Source organism: Staurois parvus, unplaced genomic scaffold (genome assembly GCF_062004578.1).
Source record: "Staurois parvus isolate SC_StPar_1 unplaced genomic scaffold, SC_StPar_1.0 ptg000574l, whole genome shotgun sequence".
NCBI classification, from domain to species: Eukaryota; Metazoa; Chordata; class Amphibia; order Anura; family Ranidae; genus Staurois; species Staurois parvus.
The window spans coordinates 1,915,063-1,935,000 of NW_028318370.1; the positions used below are offsets into that span (position 1 = coordinate 1,915,063).

The 19,938-nt window shown below is 43.4% G+C and overlaps 1 protein-coding gene across 1 annotated transcript in view; it reads right to left on the bottom strand.

Moving 5' to 3' along the window:
* Positions 1–14,868: 14,868 nt before the first annotated feature.
* LOC149450443 (uncharacterized) overlaps positions 14,869–19,938 on the bottom strand; it is a 50,356-nt gene continuing 45,286 nt past the window's right edge. The window contains exon 20 of the mRNA XM_089691892.1: positions 14,869–15,032. Within this exon, the coding sequence (XP_089548018.1) occupies positions 15,025–15,032 (8 nt within the window). The 3' untranslated portion in view covers positions 14,869–15,024. The remainder of the gene's footprint in view (positions 15,033–19,938) is intronic.

Consider the following 19,938-nt stretch of genomic DNA (forward strand, 5'->3'; position numbering starts at 1 on the left):
ATATACACAGTAGAGCTGCAATCATACATTCACCAATGTTATATACACAGTAGAGCTGCAAACATATATTCACCAATGCCAAATACACAATAAAGCTGCAAACGTATATTTGCGAATGTCATATACACAATGGAGCCGTATAGAAAATTGCTATGGTGCACAAATAAACGCCAAGACTGCTGTTGGAGGAGGCACTAGAGCAGCTGTCATACCGGAAATACGTCATGATGTTTGCGGAAGGACATCTGCACACACCCGGAAGTGGTAGTGGGGAGTGTTAGTGGATGGGAGTGTAGTTAGGAGAGTTTAGTGGCAATTTGCAAGTCTATTTTTGGCTTTGTGAATTGTTCTTTTGTGGAATTCCAGACCACATCTGGACATGGTGAGATCGCTGTTCTCCACCAAGGAGCTGATCCTCATTTGCAGGGGAAACATTACTAATAATTGTTATATTTTCAGTTGAAAACCTGTCCAATTCCTAGATACATTGAGGTACATAGCAGAGGTTCAAGGTATTCCATAGAAGAAATTGTTCTTCTTAATTATACAGGTGGCACAGACATAAGCATACACCCAGGGCCACTGTTAGATATCACGGGGCCCCGTACAGCATACCTGACAGCCCCCCACCACCAGAGAAGATTTTCAAATTATATTTATGGTAAAAATACACTAAAAACTTTATTAATGGACATAATCCCAACCATATTCCTGTGAAATCTAAATGATAAAACTGTGTTCTTGCATGTGTTTCTGCACCACAAATGGTGTGAACAAGTCCTAAGGGCCAGTTCGCACTATAGAAACACAGTCTAGATGTGTTCCAGATGCATTTTTGCATGCACTTTTTTGATGTTTAGCATGTTTCAGAGCATTTTGGATGCATTTTTGATGTGTCCCAGTGCATTTTGGATGCATTTTTTACGTGGCCCAGTGCATTTTGGATGCGTTTTTGACATGTTCCAGTGCATTTTTGCTGTGCTCCAGTGCATTTTGGATGCATTTTTGCTGTGCTCCAGTGCATTTTGGATGCATTTTTGCTGTGCTCCAGTGCAATTTGGATGCATTTTTGCTGTGCTCCAGTGCATTTTGGATGCATTTATTACGTGGCCCAGTGCATTTTGGATGCGTTTTTGACGTGTTCCAGTGCATTTTTTATGCATTCCAGTTCATTTTTTCCCCTCTGTTTCTTCAATTTAATTAGGGACATGTGCGTTTTAGTGTCTTTCAGGGCATTTTACCGCATTCCAGTACAGTTCTATGCATAAACAATGCAGCCTGTTCGACTTTTTTGGCAGCACCTGCAACACACTGGAACTGCAAGCGCTGATGAGAACTATGACATTGACAACCATATAACCTTCTTTCTGTGTGTTTTGGATGCAAAAAAAGCAACTGAAACACATGTAGTGTGAACTGGCCCTAAAGGTTATTATAGGTCAGGGAACGGGACTGACCAGGAATTGTGAATTCAATCAGACTAGTGGTGAGATATAATCAGGAATCATATAATAATGCGAGATCTGAGCTGGAGGTGATAGGAAATGAGACACATTCACTTGATCAGTAAATAAATAGTTAAATAAAAAGAGTGGGGCGGTGATACATAGATTTACAGATGGAACAAGTGATAACAGGGGGGTGGGGGAGGGGACAAGTTGTATAAGGAGAGAGGTTTAAGGGCTCGTTCACACTTGACTTTACTTCTAACTCTTGCAAAACGCCCCTATAGCGTTTGACAGGTGTTTGGGAAGCGTTGTAATGCTCCCCAAATGCCCTATGCCTTGTTTTGAGGCATTTGATAAGCATTTGCCAAGCGTTAAAACTGCACCACAAATGCCTGTAATGAAGTTAAACGGTATTAACGCTCCGCAAACGCCTCGCAACCGCACCGCAAATGTCTGCCAGGCATTTGCGGAGTGGCACCATAAACTTGAATGGGAGGCTTCAACTCCTTCTGACTCAACATGAGGTGGCAGTTTTGCCGTGACGCAATGTTAACGCTTCAGTGTGAACAGCACTGTGTGCTGCCATGTGCAGAATTTACATAGGAGTTTGAGAAGCGTTAAAAACGCTTCCCAAACGCCTGCCTGACGCCTGCTGACAAAGCTAGTGTGAACGTAGCCTAAGAGAAGAGAAACAAAGTTGTAATGAAATATAAACAGAAGGAAAATTAAAAGTTTCAAACTTGTCAGAAGAACATAAATGTCCCATGTTCATTAGTGAATATCTTATATCAAATATCTTCAATAAAAACACCACAGGACCACTTGTGATGAGGACTGGGGATTCCAAATAATCTTAGGATCAAAGAAAACTTCCACCTTCAGACGAAGTCCGGAAGTGACGAAACGCGTTAGTGGAGTGACGTCAAGGCGCACGTAGGTAGACCGGAAGTGTCGCTGTGGCCATTTTGTTGGTTTTCAACACATGGTTTTCTATGGTGTTTGATAAAAAAAACTTGGAACCATGTCTGGAGCTGATATTTTTAAATTTCAATGTAAGTGATGAATAAAAAGTTATCCCTATGCTTTGAATACTAGTCCTGAGACCCTTCTTATCTCTCTGAGGACCTTGGAAAAAACTTCTTTGAAGAGAATGTGGAGGAATATTTTTCCATAGTATTGTTTGAGCATTTCAATACTCATAGAGGGTAATAGTATTTAGTACTACTATGTGTTGGGTGATGGTAGACACTGAATTGCAGTGACCACAGAGTGCTCACAGTTCGATTTGTGTGATTATATGCACTATAAGAAAATAATTTGGAGTTGAATATATATATTTTTTTTTTTTTTTTGCACAAAAGGTTTTTTGAAGTGTATTTTGGTTGCACGGGGTGATTATTGTTATCATTATTATTATTAAGGTAATGCACTAGATATTATTATATTTCTTTACTTCGAGGTGCGTTTTGGTTGAAATAGGAGCCAATCCTTTCATTGGATGAAAAGAGTGAAAAAAGATTTTTGGGAAATTTGTGGACACTATTTTGGACTTTCTTTTTGGACACCTTTTTGATCAGTGGGACTTTATTGTATATTATATGTTTAAAATTAATTAATTAATTTATTTTATTTATTTTTGTAATTCGCAAAAAGGTTTTATATGTATCATTACACACAAAGCAAGATAGTTCAAGCCGTGATTTGTCATAATTGTGATGATTATGGCTTACAGCTCATGAAAACCCCAAATCCACAATCTCAGAAAAGGAGAATATTGTGAAAATGTGCAATATTCTCGGCTCAAAGTGTCCCACTCTAATCAGGTAATTAAGCCATAACACCTGCAAAGGGTTCCTGAGTCTTTAAATGGTCTCTCAGTCTGGTTCAGTAGGAATCACAATCATGGGAAAGACTGCTGAGCTGACAGTTGTGCAGAAAACCATCATTGACACCCTCCATAAGGAGGGAAAGCCTCAAAAGGTAATCGCAAAAGAAGTTGGATGTTCCCAATGTGCTGTATCAAAGCACATTAATAGAAAGTTATGTGGAAGGGAAAAGTGTGGAAGAAAAAGGTGCACAAGCAGCAGGGATGACCGCAGCCTGGAGAGGATTGTCAGGAAAAGGCCATTCAAAAGTGTTGGGGACTTTCACAAGGAGTGGACTGAGGCTGGAGTCAGTGCATCAAGAGCCACCACACACAGACGGATCCTGGACATGGGCTTCAAATGTCGTATTCCTCTTGTCAAGCCGCTCCTGAACAACAAACAACGTCAGAAGCGTCTTACCTGGGCTAAAGAAAAACAGACCTGGTCTGTTGCTCAGTGGTCCAAAGTCCTCTTTTCTGATGAGAGAAATTTTTGCATCTCATTTGGAAACCAAGGACCCAGAGTATGGAGGAAGAATGGAGAGGCACACACTGCAAGATGCTTGAAGTCCAGTGTGAAGTTTCCACAGTCTGTGTTGATTTGGGGAGCCATGTCATCTGCTGGTGTTGGTCCACTGTGCTTCATTAAGTCCAGGGTCAACGCAGCCGTCTACCAGGAGATTTTGGAGCACTTCATGCTTCCTTCTGCAGACGAGCTTTATGGGGATGCTGACTTCATTTTCCAGCAGGACTTGGCACCGCCCACACTGCCAAAAGTACCAAAACCTGGTTCAATGACTGTGGGATTACTGTGCTTGATTGGCCAGCAAACTCGCCTGACCTGAACCCCATAGAGAATCTATGGGGCATTGCCAAGAGAAAGATGAGAGACATGAGACCGAACAATGCAGAAGAGCTGAAGGCCGCTATTGAAGCATCCTGGTCTTCCATAACACCTCAGCAGTGCCACAGGCTGATAGCTTCCATGCAACACAGCATTGAGGCAGTAATTGTTGCAAAAGGGGCCCAAACCAAGTACTGAGTACATATGCATGCTTATACTTTTCAGAGGTCCGATATTGTTCTATGTACAATCCTTGTTTTATTGATTGCATGAAATATTCTAATTTTCTGAGATTGTGGATTTGGGGTTTTCATGAGCTGTAAGCCATAATCGTCACAATTTTGACAAATCACGGCTTGAACTATCTTGCTTTGCATGTAATGAGTCTATCTCATATATTAGTTTCACCTTTTAAGTTGCATTACTGAAATAAATGAACTTTTGCACGATATTCTAATTTTTCCAGTTTCACCTGTAAGTACCTGAAATAAAATAAGAGGGAAAGAGCAACTCTCTGTTAGGGAAAGTGATAGTGGCAGGGAGAGGTTCCTGACAGGAGGCAGGCTATGGACATGCCTTCCCACTTTGAAAGCCTCCCCATTGGGACCCAACTAGTCAGGCCGCATTCTGCCCTCTTAGACAGATGCTGACGGTGCATCTGGACCTGCTGTGTACACTAGTCACTTGGAACTGTGCGTGCTTCTCTAGCGTGGCACTCTCCTACTGGGCTGTCTGTTGAGTTCAGCCTTTCCTTTAACACAAATTATTGTTCCTGCAACCAGGCTCCCAAAGAGTTACATTCAAGACATGCATGATTGATAGCCGTAACATTTTCTTGTGCTGGCAACTGATCTGTCAAGTCATCAAAAATGACTGGTGTTATAACGGGTCACATGTGCAGCACCATGGCAGCTACAGATCAAACAGAGACCAAGATGGCGGGGGGCATAAGGAGGTGTCACCTGCTTGCTCATTGGATGCTCAGGGCCCATTCACATGTCTCCATTCTTACATAGTAAGGGCTCTTTCACAGGGATTATCCGATTGGGTCTGCCTGCCCGTTTTTCAAGCAGACCCGATCTGAACCTTCATTCTCCTCTATGGAGCAGCGGGTGTAAATGGACATGTATCCGTTTACAACCACCAACATCCAATCCAATCTGGTCTTCCCAAAAGGGATGGATGGGGATCCAATTCCCCTTCTGTCCATCGGATCAGATGAAAATAAACAGGCGGTGCGTTTTTATCCGACCACCCGTTGAGGAGAGCGAGCAGCTCTGTGTCTGCTCTGCACTGTATAAAAGACATCTGTCTACAGTAGCAATCAAACAATCAGATTCCAAACTCTCCACCATGGCAAAGACCAAAGAGCTGTCCAAGGATGTCAGGGACAAGATTGTAGACCTACACAAGGCTGGACTGGGCTACCAAACTATCACCAAGCAGCTTGGTGAGAAGGTGACAACAGTTGGTACAATCATTCGCAAATGGAAGAAACACAAAACAACTGTCAGTCTCCCCAGGTCTGGTGTACCATGCAAGATCTCACCTCGTGGAGTGTCAATGATCATGAAAACAGTGAGGAATCATCCCAGAACTGCTCGTGAGGATCTTGTCAATGATCTCCAAGCAGCTGGGACCACAGTCACCAAGAAAACAATTGGTAACACACTACGCCGACAAGGCTTGAAATCCTGCAGTGCCCGCAAGGTCCCTCTGCTCAAGAAAGCACATGTCCAGGCCTGTCTGAAGTTTGCCACTGAACATCTGAATGATGCAGAGGAGGACTGGTTGACAGTGTTGTGGTCAGGTGAGACCAAAATCGAGCTCTTTGGCATCAACTCAACTGGAGGAGAAGGAATGCTACCTATGACTCCAAGAACACCATCCCAACTGTCAAACATGGTGGTGGAAACATTCTGCTTTGGGGGTGTTTTCCTGCTAAGGGGACAGGACAACTGCACCGAATCAGAGGGACGATGGACGGGGCAATGTACTATCAAATCTTGGGTGAGAACCTTCTTCCCTCAGCCATGGCATTGAAAATGGGTCATGGATGGGTGTTACAGCATGACAATGACCCAAAACACACGGCCAAGGCAACAAAGGAGTGGCTCAAGAAGAAGCACATTAAGGTCCTGGAGTGGCCTAGCCAGTCTCCAGACATTAATCCGAGTGAAACTCTGTGGAGGGAGCTGAAAGTTCAGGTTGCCAAATGTCAGTCACCAAACCTTAAAGACTTGGAGAGGATCTGCCAAGAGGAGTGGGACAAAATATCTCCTGAGATGTGTGCAAACCTGGTGGCCAACTACAGGAAACGTCTGACCTCTGTGATTGCCAACAAGGGATTTGCCATCAAGTACTAAGTCATGTTTTGTGAAGGGGATCAAATACGTATTTCCCTCATGAACATGCAAATCAGTGCATCATTTGTTAGACATACATTTCTTTCGAATTTTGTGTTGCTATTCTGTCTCTCAGTGTTACAATACAACTACAATTAGGATTTTTAGACTGATCATTTGTTTGTGAGTGAGCAAACATTCAAAATCAGCAGGGGATCAAATACGTATTTCCTTCACTGTATCTATGCATGTGGGGCAGGGACTTTAGATTATAAACTCCTTGAAGGCAGTGACTGTGTAAATTGGAAACACAGTATTAATTCCTATAAGAATGTGCTTGTGTTAGAGCAGCCCCTTCATTTTGTATAGGCTGCTAGTGCACTGGAATGGACCAAAAAAGGAGCATTTTTTTCAATGAAGTGCACCATAATGAGTGGTAATGCATTACCCATGTTGTGCTGCGCTGCGTGACATATGTTTGGCAGAGCTGTGTTGCTTTAGTGCACTTGGCTGCCACTCACAATAAATGTCACTGCAACACACTAACTTTTGTGGTAACATGTAGGTTATGGTAAAGCTCTGCAGCGCAGAGTAGTTAGTTTCTGCTCTCAGTGACTATTAGTGCTCTATGCATCATGTAACCTGCCTAAACACCTTGGTTTCCTTCTCCAAGGGCCTGAGTCTGGGTTCACAACCAAGCATAGTGAGAACTCAAGTTCCCACTCCTTTTTTTTTTTTTGCATGATATGACGCGTTTCTGCTTAACCACTTGACCTCCAGAGGATTTACCCCCCTTAATGACCAGGCCTCTTTTTACTACTCGGCGCTGCACTAATTCAACTAATAATTACGCGGTCATGCAATGCTGCACCCAAACAAAATTTACGTCCTTTTTTTTCACACAAATAGAGCTTTCTTTCGGTGGTATTTGATCACCTGTGCACTTTTTATTTTTCACGCTTTTTCACGGGGGTGTGTACTGCAGGGAACACCACTGATCGGGAGAGAGAAACTCTTCTGTCCTGATCAGCGTGTCCTGGAGCTGTCAGGGAACTGACAGAAAGCACAGCTACTGCAGCTGTGCTCTCTGTCAGCGATTGCCGCCGATCGCTGGGACATAGCCGGTAACGACCGGCTGTGACCCGGCGACTGACATCCGCAGCTGTGATCGGCGGGACAGGTAGGGTGGCGGCGCACCTTGCACACGCCCCCTACCTGTTTTAAAAACACACGTTTTAAAACGTGGTTTTGCCCAGCCGTGCCGCTCTGCTGCCGTATTTCTACAGTGGCTGGGCAGCATGTGGTTAATGCACATACACTATACCTTAAGAGTTTCCGCCACTGGAACTAGGTGGCCAAGTCCAACCCCTGAAAAATAACTTTCCATAATCCTCCCTCCACCAAACTTTACACTTGGCACAATGCAGTCAGGCAAGTACCGTTCTCCTAGTAACCACCAAACCCAGACACGTCTATAGGATTGCCAGACAGAGAAGCATGATTTGTCACTCCAGAGAACATGTCTTTTGCAGCATGTTTATAAAAGGCACATTTTCTGTGTGTTTTGTTAGGCATTCCAGAAACGACAAGTGTGAATAGAACCTTATAAAAAATAAAATTATGCGTAGGACCCACTTACCTCCTGGAGGTAGTTAGTGACCCCCAAGTGTCTTGGAGGGCTGACCTGTAACCTCAGGGTTGCATTTATACTTTTAGTGGGGTGTGAAGAATTGGGTGCCAGTCCTTTTTTGAAATCTGAAAGACGCTATGAAGCGATTAGGGTTCAGCATACCCAAAAAGACTAGACGTGGGCTCCAAATTCTCCTTACAGCTCTACAGACAAAGAACCTTTAGGGTTCATTCACACCAGAACGCAGTGCGGGAAATCCACTTTCCATGCGCATTTCCCGTACCACGTTAAAAAAGCACTGGGTGTGTGATCTGCTGTGGGTGTTAATACAATCCTAATGACACCCCAAATGTAAATCACAAAAGCAGTGAGTTTGCCTGCACCAGATCACATGGTACCTCAATCTGGTGCAGTGCATCTTTGAAAAGTAGTGCATGCACTACTTTTGGTGTGATCTATGGTGATTTCAGCCCATTCAAATGAATGGACTGAAAACTGCATAGCACTGATTTGCACAGGAATCGCATAGGAGAACGGGCCACTGTGCGATTCAGGTGTGAACTGGAAGTCTATGCGTTTGGTATTCTTTCAACCATAAACATTTGCAGCACACAAACCCTCTGGATGAGCCACTAGACTTCCTACAGTGCCCAAGTATGTACTTTGCTCTTCTGAACTTGCTCCGTCAGATAGTTTTCACCCTCTGGTGCAGCAATCTAAGGTTCAGATTCACTCCTCCCAAAGCCCGAAAGCTTCCAGAAGGTTCTCACAACTATTTGTTAGTAACCAATATGTAGGCAGGTGCAGTCTGTGTCTCCACTATAGTTAGCATTCGGCAAGCGGTACCACAGCCTGGAGAGGAAGTCAGAGAAACCTACTTTCTCCATGGTTATTATTATTATTATTATTATTATTATACAGTATTTATAAAGCGCCAATAGTTCGCTCAGCGCTGTACATTACAAAGCGGGACAGAACATGTGACAGAAAAATAACAATACAATGCAAAACATGAGGGGATTGAGGGCCCTGCTCTTTCGAGCTTACAATCTAGGAGGGAGGGGATAGTGGTACAGGAGGAGATAGCTGTGGGGGATGGGGTGGTAGGAAGAGTGGAGGAGGTCGGCAAGTTAGCAGGGGGTGGGGTAGGCTTCCCTGAAGAGATGAGTTTTCAGGGTGCGCCTAAAGGAGAGGAGAGTAGGTGATAATGTGATGGGTTGGGGCAGGGAGTTCCAGAGGATGGGTGACACCCTGGAGAAGTCCTGGAGGCGGGCATGGGAGGAGGAGACCAGGGAACTAGAGAGAAGGAGGTCTTGTGAGGAGCGGAGTGTGCGTGCTGGGCGGTACTTGGATATTAGGTCAGTGATGTAGTACGGGGCAGTATGGTGGACAGCTTTGTACGTCAGTGTTAGGATTTTGAATTTGATCCGTTGCACAATCGGAAGCCAGTGGAGGGATTGGCAGAGGGGGGTAGCAGGGATGGAGTGGTTGGAAAGGTGAATGAGTCTGGCAGCTGTATTCAGGATCGACTGAAGCGGGGATAGCCAGCGGCGAGGCAGGCCAGTGAGGAGGGAGTTGCAGTAGTCGAGTCGTGATACGATGAGGGAGTGGATGAGCTGTTTAGTGGTTTCTGGGGTTAGGAACGTGCGGATTTTGGCAATGTTGTGGAGGTGGAGTCTGCACAAGTTTGTTAAAGATTGGACTTGGGGCTGGAAGGATAGGTTGGAGTCCAGAATGACACCAAGTACTGGCCCCTGCAGGGCGGGTTTGATGGTGGCGTTGTTGGATGTGACGGAGAAGTCAATGGTGTCCGGGTTGGGGGGAAGACAAGAAACTCGGTTTTGGAGAGGTTCAGTTTAAGGAAGTGGAGCGACATCCAGTCTGATATGTCGCTCAGTAGGTGTGTGATTCGGGCAGAGACCGAGGGGGTGAGGTGGGGGGTTGAGAGATAGATTTGTGTGTCGCCGGCATAGAGGTGGTAGTTGAAGCCGTGAGAGTGTAGGAGTTGGCCAAGGGAGGAGGTGTAGATGGAGAAGAGAAGGGGCCCGAGGACAGAGCCTTGAGGGACCCCAACAGAGAGAGGGAGTGAGGGGGAGGTGGTAGCATTATAGGTAACGCTGAAAGAGCGTTTCCAGGTCTCTGAAGGCAGAGTTTCAGTTGACAGCTTTGCATCCAGGTAACCCTTGGTGGCCATCTTGGTTCAGCAGAGGCTATATAAGTCCCTGCCCCTAGGTTCTGCAATGCATTTGGCGTGGAGCAGAGTCAGGTAGCAAGCCCATTGTGGACAGAACTAGCAGCAGGGAAAGGTTTCTGATGAGGAGGGAATGTAGAGCTCCCAACTTCTCTGAACATCTTCCTGTTTGGGTATAAGACAGCCAGGCCGCACTGAGCCCCTCATCACAAGCACTGTCAGTTAGGCTGAAACCTGCTCTTTACTTGCTGCTGGAATCCATGAGTGTCCCTGCTTGGGGTTTGTTGTGACTGTTTGCATTGCTCCAATACATGTTTTTATTGACTGTGTGTATTATTGCTACTGCACCCTAACTACAAGTAGGTACGCAATCTTTACATCAAATCAATACCTCATTTATGAGAAACTCTAAATTTAAATATGAGATAAAAATATCAATGATATCATTAACGAGGCAGCGTGAATACTCATGTGACATAAATATGTAAAATGAAAGTGAATAATAGGCTAAATAAATGAAATATTAGAACATGTCCTCAACCAGTGTCAGTGTTTAGCCCTTTAAGGCAATAAAAGAAACCTTGTTCTAAATTTGTGTATATCTTGAAATAGACATACAGAGCTTCCAAAGTGCCAAACCACCATTAGTGCAAGCTCCTTACCACATAGAAATGATGTAATAAAGAGATCAACTGCACTTGAGTATTAGGAAGAAGTGTCAGTCATTCCACAATACTTCAAGCCCCACTCTTCAAATTAAGGAGGTGGTAACTGATCCAATAATGTATACAATTTTCACTGGTCAAAGGAAGAACAAATAAAAACTGTATAGAGTAATATTGCTAAAACTCTATACTTTGTGTATAAAATACTCACAAGCATCTCAGAAATAAGGCATATTCTGCACCGCTGCTGTACACTGGCAAGCATGATGACGTCACAGGCCAAAGCCCCACCCTACACATTTAATTGGCAGACATCATAAGAAGATAGGAATACATTTTTCTATCATGAATGGTGCCCATGCCATGCAGGTGGCTTCCTATGTTCACTAAGCAGCAGGAGAGCTGCTCAGAGGAGGAACTGGAGGCTAGCGCCAATCATTATAGTGACCATGCCTACTACAGGGATTTCTAGCTGCCCTAGGGATCTCAAGGTATGTCACATATTGTACATATTTACATTGGTTGACGCTAGACCAATGCAACACCCTGCAATAATACCGGTTGCAGGATGTTAATTAAGCACACAATGGCAGTGTTCTGCAGTCCAGTTATTCAGATTCTATTGAAGAAAAGGCTTGTTGGACTTGTATGATGGTAGCAGGACTTATGCATCCAGATAGGGAATGAACAGACTATTTTTCCCCAGGAGAGTTGGCAAAGGGGCCAGGGCATATATATTGAGAAGCCCAGGAACTTTACAGAAAGGAAGTAGATGGTGACAGGTGGAGGACGGGTGTGCGATGGAGGTCGTGCAGGACTCTGGATATCCTGAGCTGGATTGGGTCGCTGAGCAGAGAAGTAAAGAAGGACTAGAGACTGCTGGTGTCACTGAAGAGTAGGACAGCCAATACTGTTCGAAGGCAGATCATAGTGCTGTCATTGGAATTGCTCCTTAACAGACATAGGGGGCCCCCACACTGAGAGACTACCTCTTACACTGTAAAGACTACAGACCAGGTGAGAGGGTTCCATACCCAGATCACCACCAGTGATGGTGTTAAATTCCAGTTTTTCAATTCAGTACACCTTACACTAGAGCTTATCACACTGAGGCCAAGACTGCTTAGCCCACTCTGTATTATGGTATACTTCGTGTCACCACCATCCTGAAGCCACAGGACTCTGGCTACAGCAGATGCCCTCTGTAGACAAGATTACATTAGTATGTAATTTCAAGCCTCTTCCAGCTCCAAAAGGAACCTGCTTCACCAGACTAGTTCACCAGCTTTAGGGGTTCAACCTCTGCTGAAGTTTGCTTCTGCCTCTTTCTACAATCTTAGCCAATTCATCCTTTGGTATAGTCAAAGATTTCCTCTAAGGTATCTTTAACATATTCTAAAGCAATTCAAAAGGCTAAATATATTTATATTTTTTTAAATAAAATACATGTCTATACTTACCCGCTTTGTGCAGTGGTTTTTGCACTAAGCAGCCTTTACAACCACTTTAAAAGGATGTCTTGCTCTTACATAAGGAAGTATTTGAACCTTAATGTGCACTAACCAGGGCCCCATCAAGCCCACAGAAGATTGGACACCTTTTACTTACAGTATAGAGATACGAAAAGGGGACACTTGCTCATAACAAAAAGTATTCATTTCCAGAGTTAAACCCAGGTATCAGTGACTGAGAACCCAAAAGTGAGTTAGCCTGACATCTTGATACTTCCCACCAGCTCACTTGTGTAGAGATATCTCAGAAGCTGAGGAGTTAGAGTGCAGAAGGCGAAGAGGAGAGCCCATGAAAAAGATGTAGGATGCGGAATAAAAAAGGAGCTTTCCACTTTGAGGAGAGTTGAGCACAGCCATAACCTTGGATGGGAATAAAGTGGAGAACTATGTCACTATGTGACCAGAACCATAGGACTGTCCTGTAACAGTCAACATATTATACCTGAACTCTAGTGCACATCCAGTTCTTTATCAGTCAATGGTTTCCCATATTACTGGTTCCACAAATATGGTAATGTGTCACATTGTGCAAAATGAGATTATTAAATGTTTTCAGCCTCTTTGACTTGTTCATTGGGGACTATCAGCACAAATAAGCTATGTATGAATTGGTGAAAGTCACACAGTTGGATGGTTAAGCTTTAGACTACTGCCATAAGTGCTAGATTGTTCATGTTATTTTTAAGAAATTATGGTTTAGCCAATACCTAGGGAGTGTGGATGGTAAGTGCTTCTGGTTGGGAATGAGTTGTGGTCTAGTAGAGGAAGGTCCAACAGCTTGGTGGTGATGGGAAACCTGGGCTCCTATATCTCATGGGTCTCAGGTGTTCTGTGGACTAGGACTGACACCAGTGAAAATAAGGGAAGCTTCTCAGAAATGTGTAAGTGTATGACATGGAATAGGGAACAACTTGAAGTGCAACCTGAACAGTGCAGTGAACCAGAGGGATAGTAATTTTTTTTTTTTTTTTAGTGTCTCAGATCCACCATCACAATTTCTCCTGTAGACAGCATGTTGGCAGGTACAGTCTTTCTTCACAGCAGGTGGCACTGAACCACAGCAGCATAGCAGAAGAAGAGGAAGTCAGGAGGAAGCTGTTCCTGTATGATTTCCTGAGTCACTGGGGAAATGATTGGTTTGGATGCTGCCACTCCATGTGACCCTAGCTGCCATCTTGTGTCAGGTAGAGTCTATTTAAGACCCTGGCTTCCTGGGCTTGGCATGCTTTTTGCTGGGATGGGTCAACCATCTGTCAGGGAAGGTTAATTGCAGTAGGGAAAAGGTTCCAGATGAGTAGGGACAGGATATCCTTTCCAGGAATGATCAAAATTGGGCACAGATTGGCAAGGCTGCAGTCCATCCACAAAAACAGATGCTGTTGACACAGCAAGACCTGCTCCACTCATTTGTTCAGAACTGCAAGTCCGAGTTAACACTGGCATTGAAAGTAGGCATTTGAAGGGCATTTTTAACGCTCCTCAAACACCTATGCAAATTATGCTATGGACAGCATACAGTGCTAATCACATTATCAAAACATGAAGCATTAGCATCACGTGGATTCAAAGTTGAAGCCTCATGTCAACTCAGGAGGAGTTTCAACTCCTCCCATTTAAGTCTATGGGGACACTCCACTAACACTCTTGCAGGCATTTGCAGTACAGTTGTGGCGTGTTAATACCACACCATAAATGCCTATAATAAACTAATGTTAACGCTTGTAAAATGCTCATAAAGTGCTTCAAAACTGCACATAGGGCATTTGGGAAGCATTTTTAACTCTTGTAAAAAGCCACTAATGCCCATACTAAAGCTATGAGTGTTTGGTAAGTTAGGGCTTGTTCACACTTGACTAAAAAATTCTAAGTGTCTCCAGTCAGGTGTCCTCATGCTGGGTTGTTTGCATCTTTGAGCCATGGATTCACTACAGGTTCTGTTAATTGCAACTGGATTCTGTGCATTTACTGCCGCTGCCCCTTCCACAGCACAACCGTAAGCAAGGGGGCGCTACAGACAGACAAGCTTCCGCTGATGTAATTAAGTGGCTTTTTTAATACACCGTGAGCAGACATGGCTCACCATTGTCACCATCAGGAAATGTGCCCTGAGACATGCTATGCAGCTACCAGTGAAATGTATGCATATTAGAGGCATCAACAGAACAAAAAAGGAGTGAAGAATTGGTGAAAAATTCAAATCATTTACGATACACAGCACTTGTCACTTATTTTGGATTGCACATCTACCTTCAGCTTTAATCAATAAGCTACAAAAAGATTTTAGATATGATCTTCCAGTGGATCATCAACTGGAGGGTCCTTCTTACCAGCCAAGGACTGCCTATATCAACTTAATAAGACAACACTGAATGCGATGCACAGGATTTTTTTTATTGAAGTATTGTTTGATTTTTTTTTTTTGTATATTACATTATCTATGCACTTATTCAATTTTCCAAAAGCATTCAATCAAAAGGGGAAGATCATTAACTCCAGACACTTCATGGGTTTTCAAGCTGTGCCACGCTATTGTCCTGCAAAAAGTCAAAGTAGAGATGAGTACTAATCTGTAGTACATTGTAGAATCAAAGCTAAAGTATGTGTAGCCAAAACATTTTTTCCTTACTTTCATTGAGAGATGCTGTTGATTGAAGATCAGAAGCAGAAATGGGCAGCTCAACCCACTGGTTCTGATTTTTTTTTTTTTTTTTCAGTCAACAGCCTTGTCTCAATGAACTCTAAGTAGAAAATTGTATCAAACACTTACTGTAATTTTCCATTCCTGGTGCCTAACCATGGCACCATACCTGTCATACATGCTGCCATATAATAAGCAACAGGAAATAGCAAAATTGTATTAAATACTCACCATAAATTTTACTTTCCTGGTGCCCATCCATGGCAGCATACAGAAGATAAAAGTATGCCAGATGCAGGCACCAGTAAAATGTTTACAAAAAAAGTCAGAATGTTTTTAGTTTTGGATAGAATAGAGAATGGTTAAAACCAGGGGCAGACTGAGAACTCATCGGGCCCCCGGGCAAAAGGGGATCATGGGGCCCCTGTGTCCTTGCCCAAACTCAAAAAAGCCTATGAAAAAACAAAAAAACAAAAACAAAAAACAAAAAAAAAAAAAAAAAAAACACGGGCATTTAATGGGGCCCCCTACTGACCCCGGGCAGCGCCCGAGTTTCCAAATGGTCAGTCCGCCCCTGGTTAAAACCAAATATCTTCCATTGGGGACATCCATTTTGCTGACAGCTGAAGTGGAGCACTCCCCTGCACTTTATAAAGTTTCCCCACACTTCCTGTTACATTCTCGAGACAGGAAGTAAAAGCAAATCTTTCCAAGGGGACGCAGACAGCAAAAACCCCCACACACAAAAGTTGGTTGTAAACCTTCAATAATCTATAACTAAACTCATTTGCCATGTAGCTGGCCAACCCCTTATTTTATCAAGTCTTACTGTAATGATGCTATATCCTTTGCCAAATTATTTTTCTCCATAATTTGGTATCAAACACGAAAACTGAGCTCTTCATTTCAACCTCTATGATGAACAAATGGAACAGAATTGGCCTCAAGGCAGAACCTTGGGGAACATCGCTTGCAACTTTAGACCATTCCAAGGATGAGTCAGTTATCACTGCTCTCTGGACAGTTTCCTATCCATGTACATACCAATGACAGTTTGGTCTGACAAGAATGGCCACCTGTATAGAACAGAATACTTGAGAGAATTTTACATCATGATCTGGTCCTTATTGGACATTTAATGCACTGTCCAATAAAGACAAATCCTTGATGTAAAGGATTCCCTCAAGCATTCTCTTCCATTCAAGCACCTTATGCGATCATTTTTTGGGGCTCGTTTCCTCACACATATCCTCCTTGGAATCCAACCAGCTTCCCAGGATTATCCGAAAAGCAAGACAGATGAGCATCAAGAGTGACCTATATCTGCATGGGGACAGAAATATTTCCTGCAGGTCTGACTATCCAGTTGCCTGACTTCCTCCAAATTGGGTGGATTGCAACCCTACTAATGCGAGTAATGATTCTATGGTATTATTTTGATTTATAGAACTCAATACAAAACCCAAATACTAAAAAGGGATCTCCCCTGGGACTCTTATCCTTTTCTCTTACTTCAGGGTTTCTCAGCCAGGGTTCCATGAAAAACTAGGGTTCCTCCAGAGGAAGCTAGGGGTTCCTTGAGCAATTTATGCCTCTCAGATAGGTTTCCACTGACACCATTGATCTTTTTAGCTATCTGTAAAGGGGTTAATTCTTCCCATTGATCAGTTGTAAGGAGTATTCTTCCCACTGACTATCACACTAATGTTTTATGAGTTGTAGATCTAGTCATTTTTAGCAGGGGTTCCCCAAGACCAGAAAGTCTTTTCAACGATTCCTGTGTTGAAAAAAAAAAAAAAAAAAGTTAATTTGTAGCCAAACTTTGCTATAAGCCAATCAGTTGGTACCATTCCAATAAGTAAAATGTCCTTAAAAATTAAAAATAGCAGTTTGGCCAGTGAAAGCTCAAGCCATCCGCTCCCACAGCTCAACTCTCCAATGAGTGCTGGGGGGCAGAGCAAAGAGCCAGAGACAGACAGTCCCAGAGAATACCCAATAACTGAGCAACCAGCCGTGTTTGATCGCTCAGTTCTCATTGTAGAGCTTGACAAGGACAGCTGCAGCATCTAATTATTGCTGCCTCTACATAGATGAATATTTGTTTACATTTGCTAACCTAATCTACAGCCTGAATCACTTAGGCATGTAACGTTTTCAAAAAAGCTCAGCAATCACAGCACCATGTCTCAGTACTGTAGGAGCACATGGTTACAATTGTGCTGCTGTATTATATAAACTTTCCATAAGAGGTCACTATAGCACTTTGGATATCGGTTTGCTATTCTGTTCCAAAGTACAGTACCAGCATATGACAAAAACCAGCAGAGTTGGGAAATAGCACTGCACTCCTTAATCACTTCCAGTCCGGACACTTTTACCCCCTTCCTGTCCATTGCAATTTTCAGCTTTCAGCTCTATCACCCTTTGAATGACAATTGCACGGTCATGCAACACTGTACCCATATGAATTTACCATTTTTTGGAGACAGTTAAAAAACTTTATTTTCGTGGTATTTATTCACCGCTGGGATTTTTATTTTTTGCTATGTAAATGAAAATGTCCAATAATTTTGAAAAAAGTGTTTATAAAATTTTGCAAATAAATATTTCATCATAAGTCATGGCCAGAAATGTATTCAGTTATCTTTTTTGGAAAAAAAAAAAAAAGCCAAATTAGTTTTATAACCAAAAATTATAATTTTAAAACTTTATTTTTTACATTTTTATATTGTATTACTCATTTTATTTTTTTTTTACATACTGTCACCCTAGCAGTACAGTGTCACCATGGTGACACTGTACTACTTTTGGGGGGTGATGAATTTTTTTTTTTTGTTTCTTCTTTACACGGATTGCTTTTATATCCTATATGGGTGTAAAAGCAATAATTTCTGTCTGCATTCTTGCAGCCATTGAGAACAACTGAGTGAGCTGTGATTGGTCACAGCCTGTCACATGGTACAAGTCTGTTGTCAATAGCCTTGTACCATGTGACCTCCGATTATTCACAGATTTCACACGTAGTAAGCAATGATGTCAGAAGTGACATCTTGCTTACTACTTTGCATGTGATCACTGATTGGCCAATCAGCTATCACATGATTGGGACGGGACCTCGTACAGAGGTCCCGTGTGACGATCAGTGTTTCATTGTGTCCGGAGGACACAGCGGGCACCAGATCGCGGTGCTGCGTGCTCCTGGGGAGTACGCACAAGCCGGGTGCGGGGAGGCAGTTTGTAAACGGCCACCCGACCCTGCAGTGCCACCGTCCAGCCGTTTATATACAATGGCTGGTCGGGAAGTGGTTAATTTCTCTTAAGGTGTTAATGGCAATTTTAGAAAATGCTAATGGATAGAAAGTCCCTAGAGGCTCTCATGCACAGTGCTGGATTGTGATGGAACTCAGGTAAGTATTAGGGGGGCCATTGCACACAGGTGGTTTTCTACCTTCATGCAGTGCCAGGACAGTCATCCAGCGCACAGGGCAAAGATGACAAAATTGTGCCCTCCCCTTCCTTCATGATGTACAAGCTTAGGGGACCCTTTGCCCAGCAGTCACTTGTCAAAAGCACTGCTGCTACAAATACTCCTGTCAGCCTTGTAACAGCAGGAAGGCACCCCCATCCCTACAGTAGACCATTGCGCCCAGGGCAGCTGCCCCTCCCACCCACCCCTTGTCCCAGCTCTGCCTGCATGCATGGAATGCATGTACGTAAAAAACCTTGAGGCTTTACAACCACTTTAAGTATACAGTATGTCAAGCAAAAGTTCTCTAGTTTTGGATAAAGTGTAGAAAAATTAGAACCTCCCCGTTTGTAGTTTGCTGCTATATCTATGTCAGTTAAAGAGATGTCTAGTGGTTTTACTAGACAGGAAGAAGTGAGGAAAAAAAAAATCAATCTGATATGGCTAGCTATTCCCTGTTCTAGTAAAGAAAGCATTTTTAGATTTTAGATTTTACTCTACATTGTAGCAATCTCCTCAAAATAACCCACGCAGCCATTAATGTCTAAACTGCTGGCAACAAAACTGAGTACACCCCTAAGTGAAAATCTCCAAATTGGGCCCAAAGTGTCAATATTGTGTGGCCACCATTATGTTCCAGCACTGCCCTAACCCTCTTTGCCATTGAGTTCACTAGAGCTTCACAGGTTGCCACTGGAGTCCTCTTCCACTCCTACATGACATCACAGAGCTGGTAGATGTAGAGACCTTGCACTCTACCTTGTTTGATGATGCCGCACAGATGCTCAATAGGGTTTAGGTCTGGAGCCATGCTTGGCCAGTCTATCACCTTTACCCTAAACACGCCTACAAGATGACCACTGCCTTGCTAAAGAAGCTGAGGGTAGTTATGTTGGAATACTGCCCTGCAGCCCAGTCTCCGAAGGGAGGGTATCATGCTCTGCTTCAGTATGTCACAGTACATGTTGGCATTGATGGTTTCTTCAAGTGCACTGTATCTCCCCAGTGCCGGCAGCACTCATGCAGCCCCAGACCATGACACTCCCACCACCATGCTTGACTATAGGCACACTTGTCTGTGTACTCCTCACCTGGTTGCCACCACAAATGCTTGACACCATCTGAACCAAGTAAGTTTATCTTGGTATCAAACCACAGGACATTGTTCCAGTAATCCATGTCTTTAGACCGCAAACAGTTTATGCACAAGAAAGTCTGTTTGTCTTCAGTAATCTTTAGAAGAGGCTATGCAGACCAATTTGATGCAGTGTGAGGTGTATGGTCTAAGCACCGACAGGCTGACCCCCCACCCCTTCAACAATGCTGGCAGCACTCA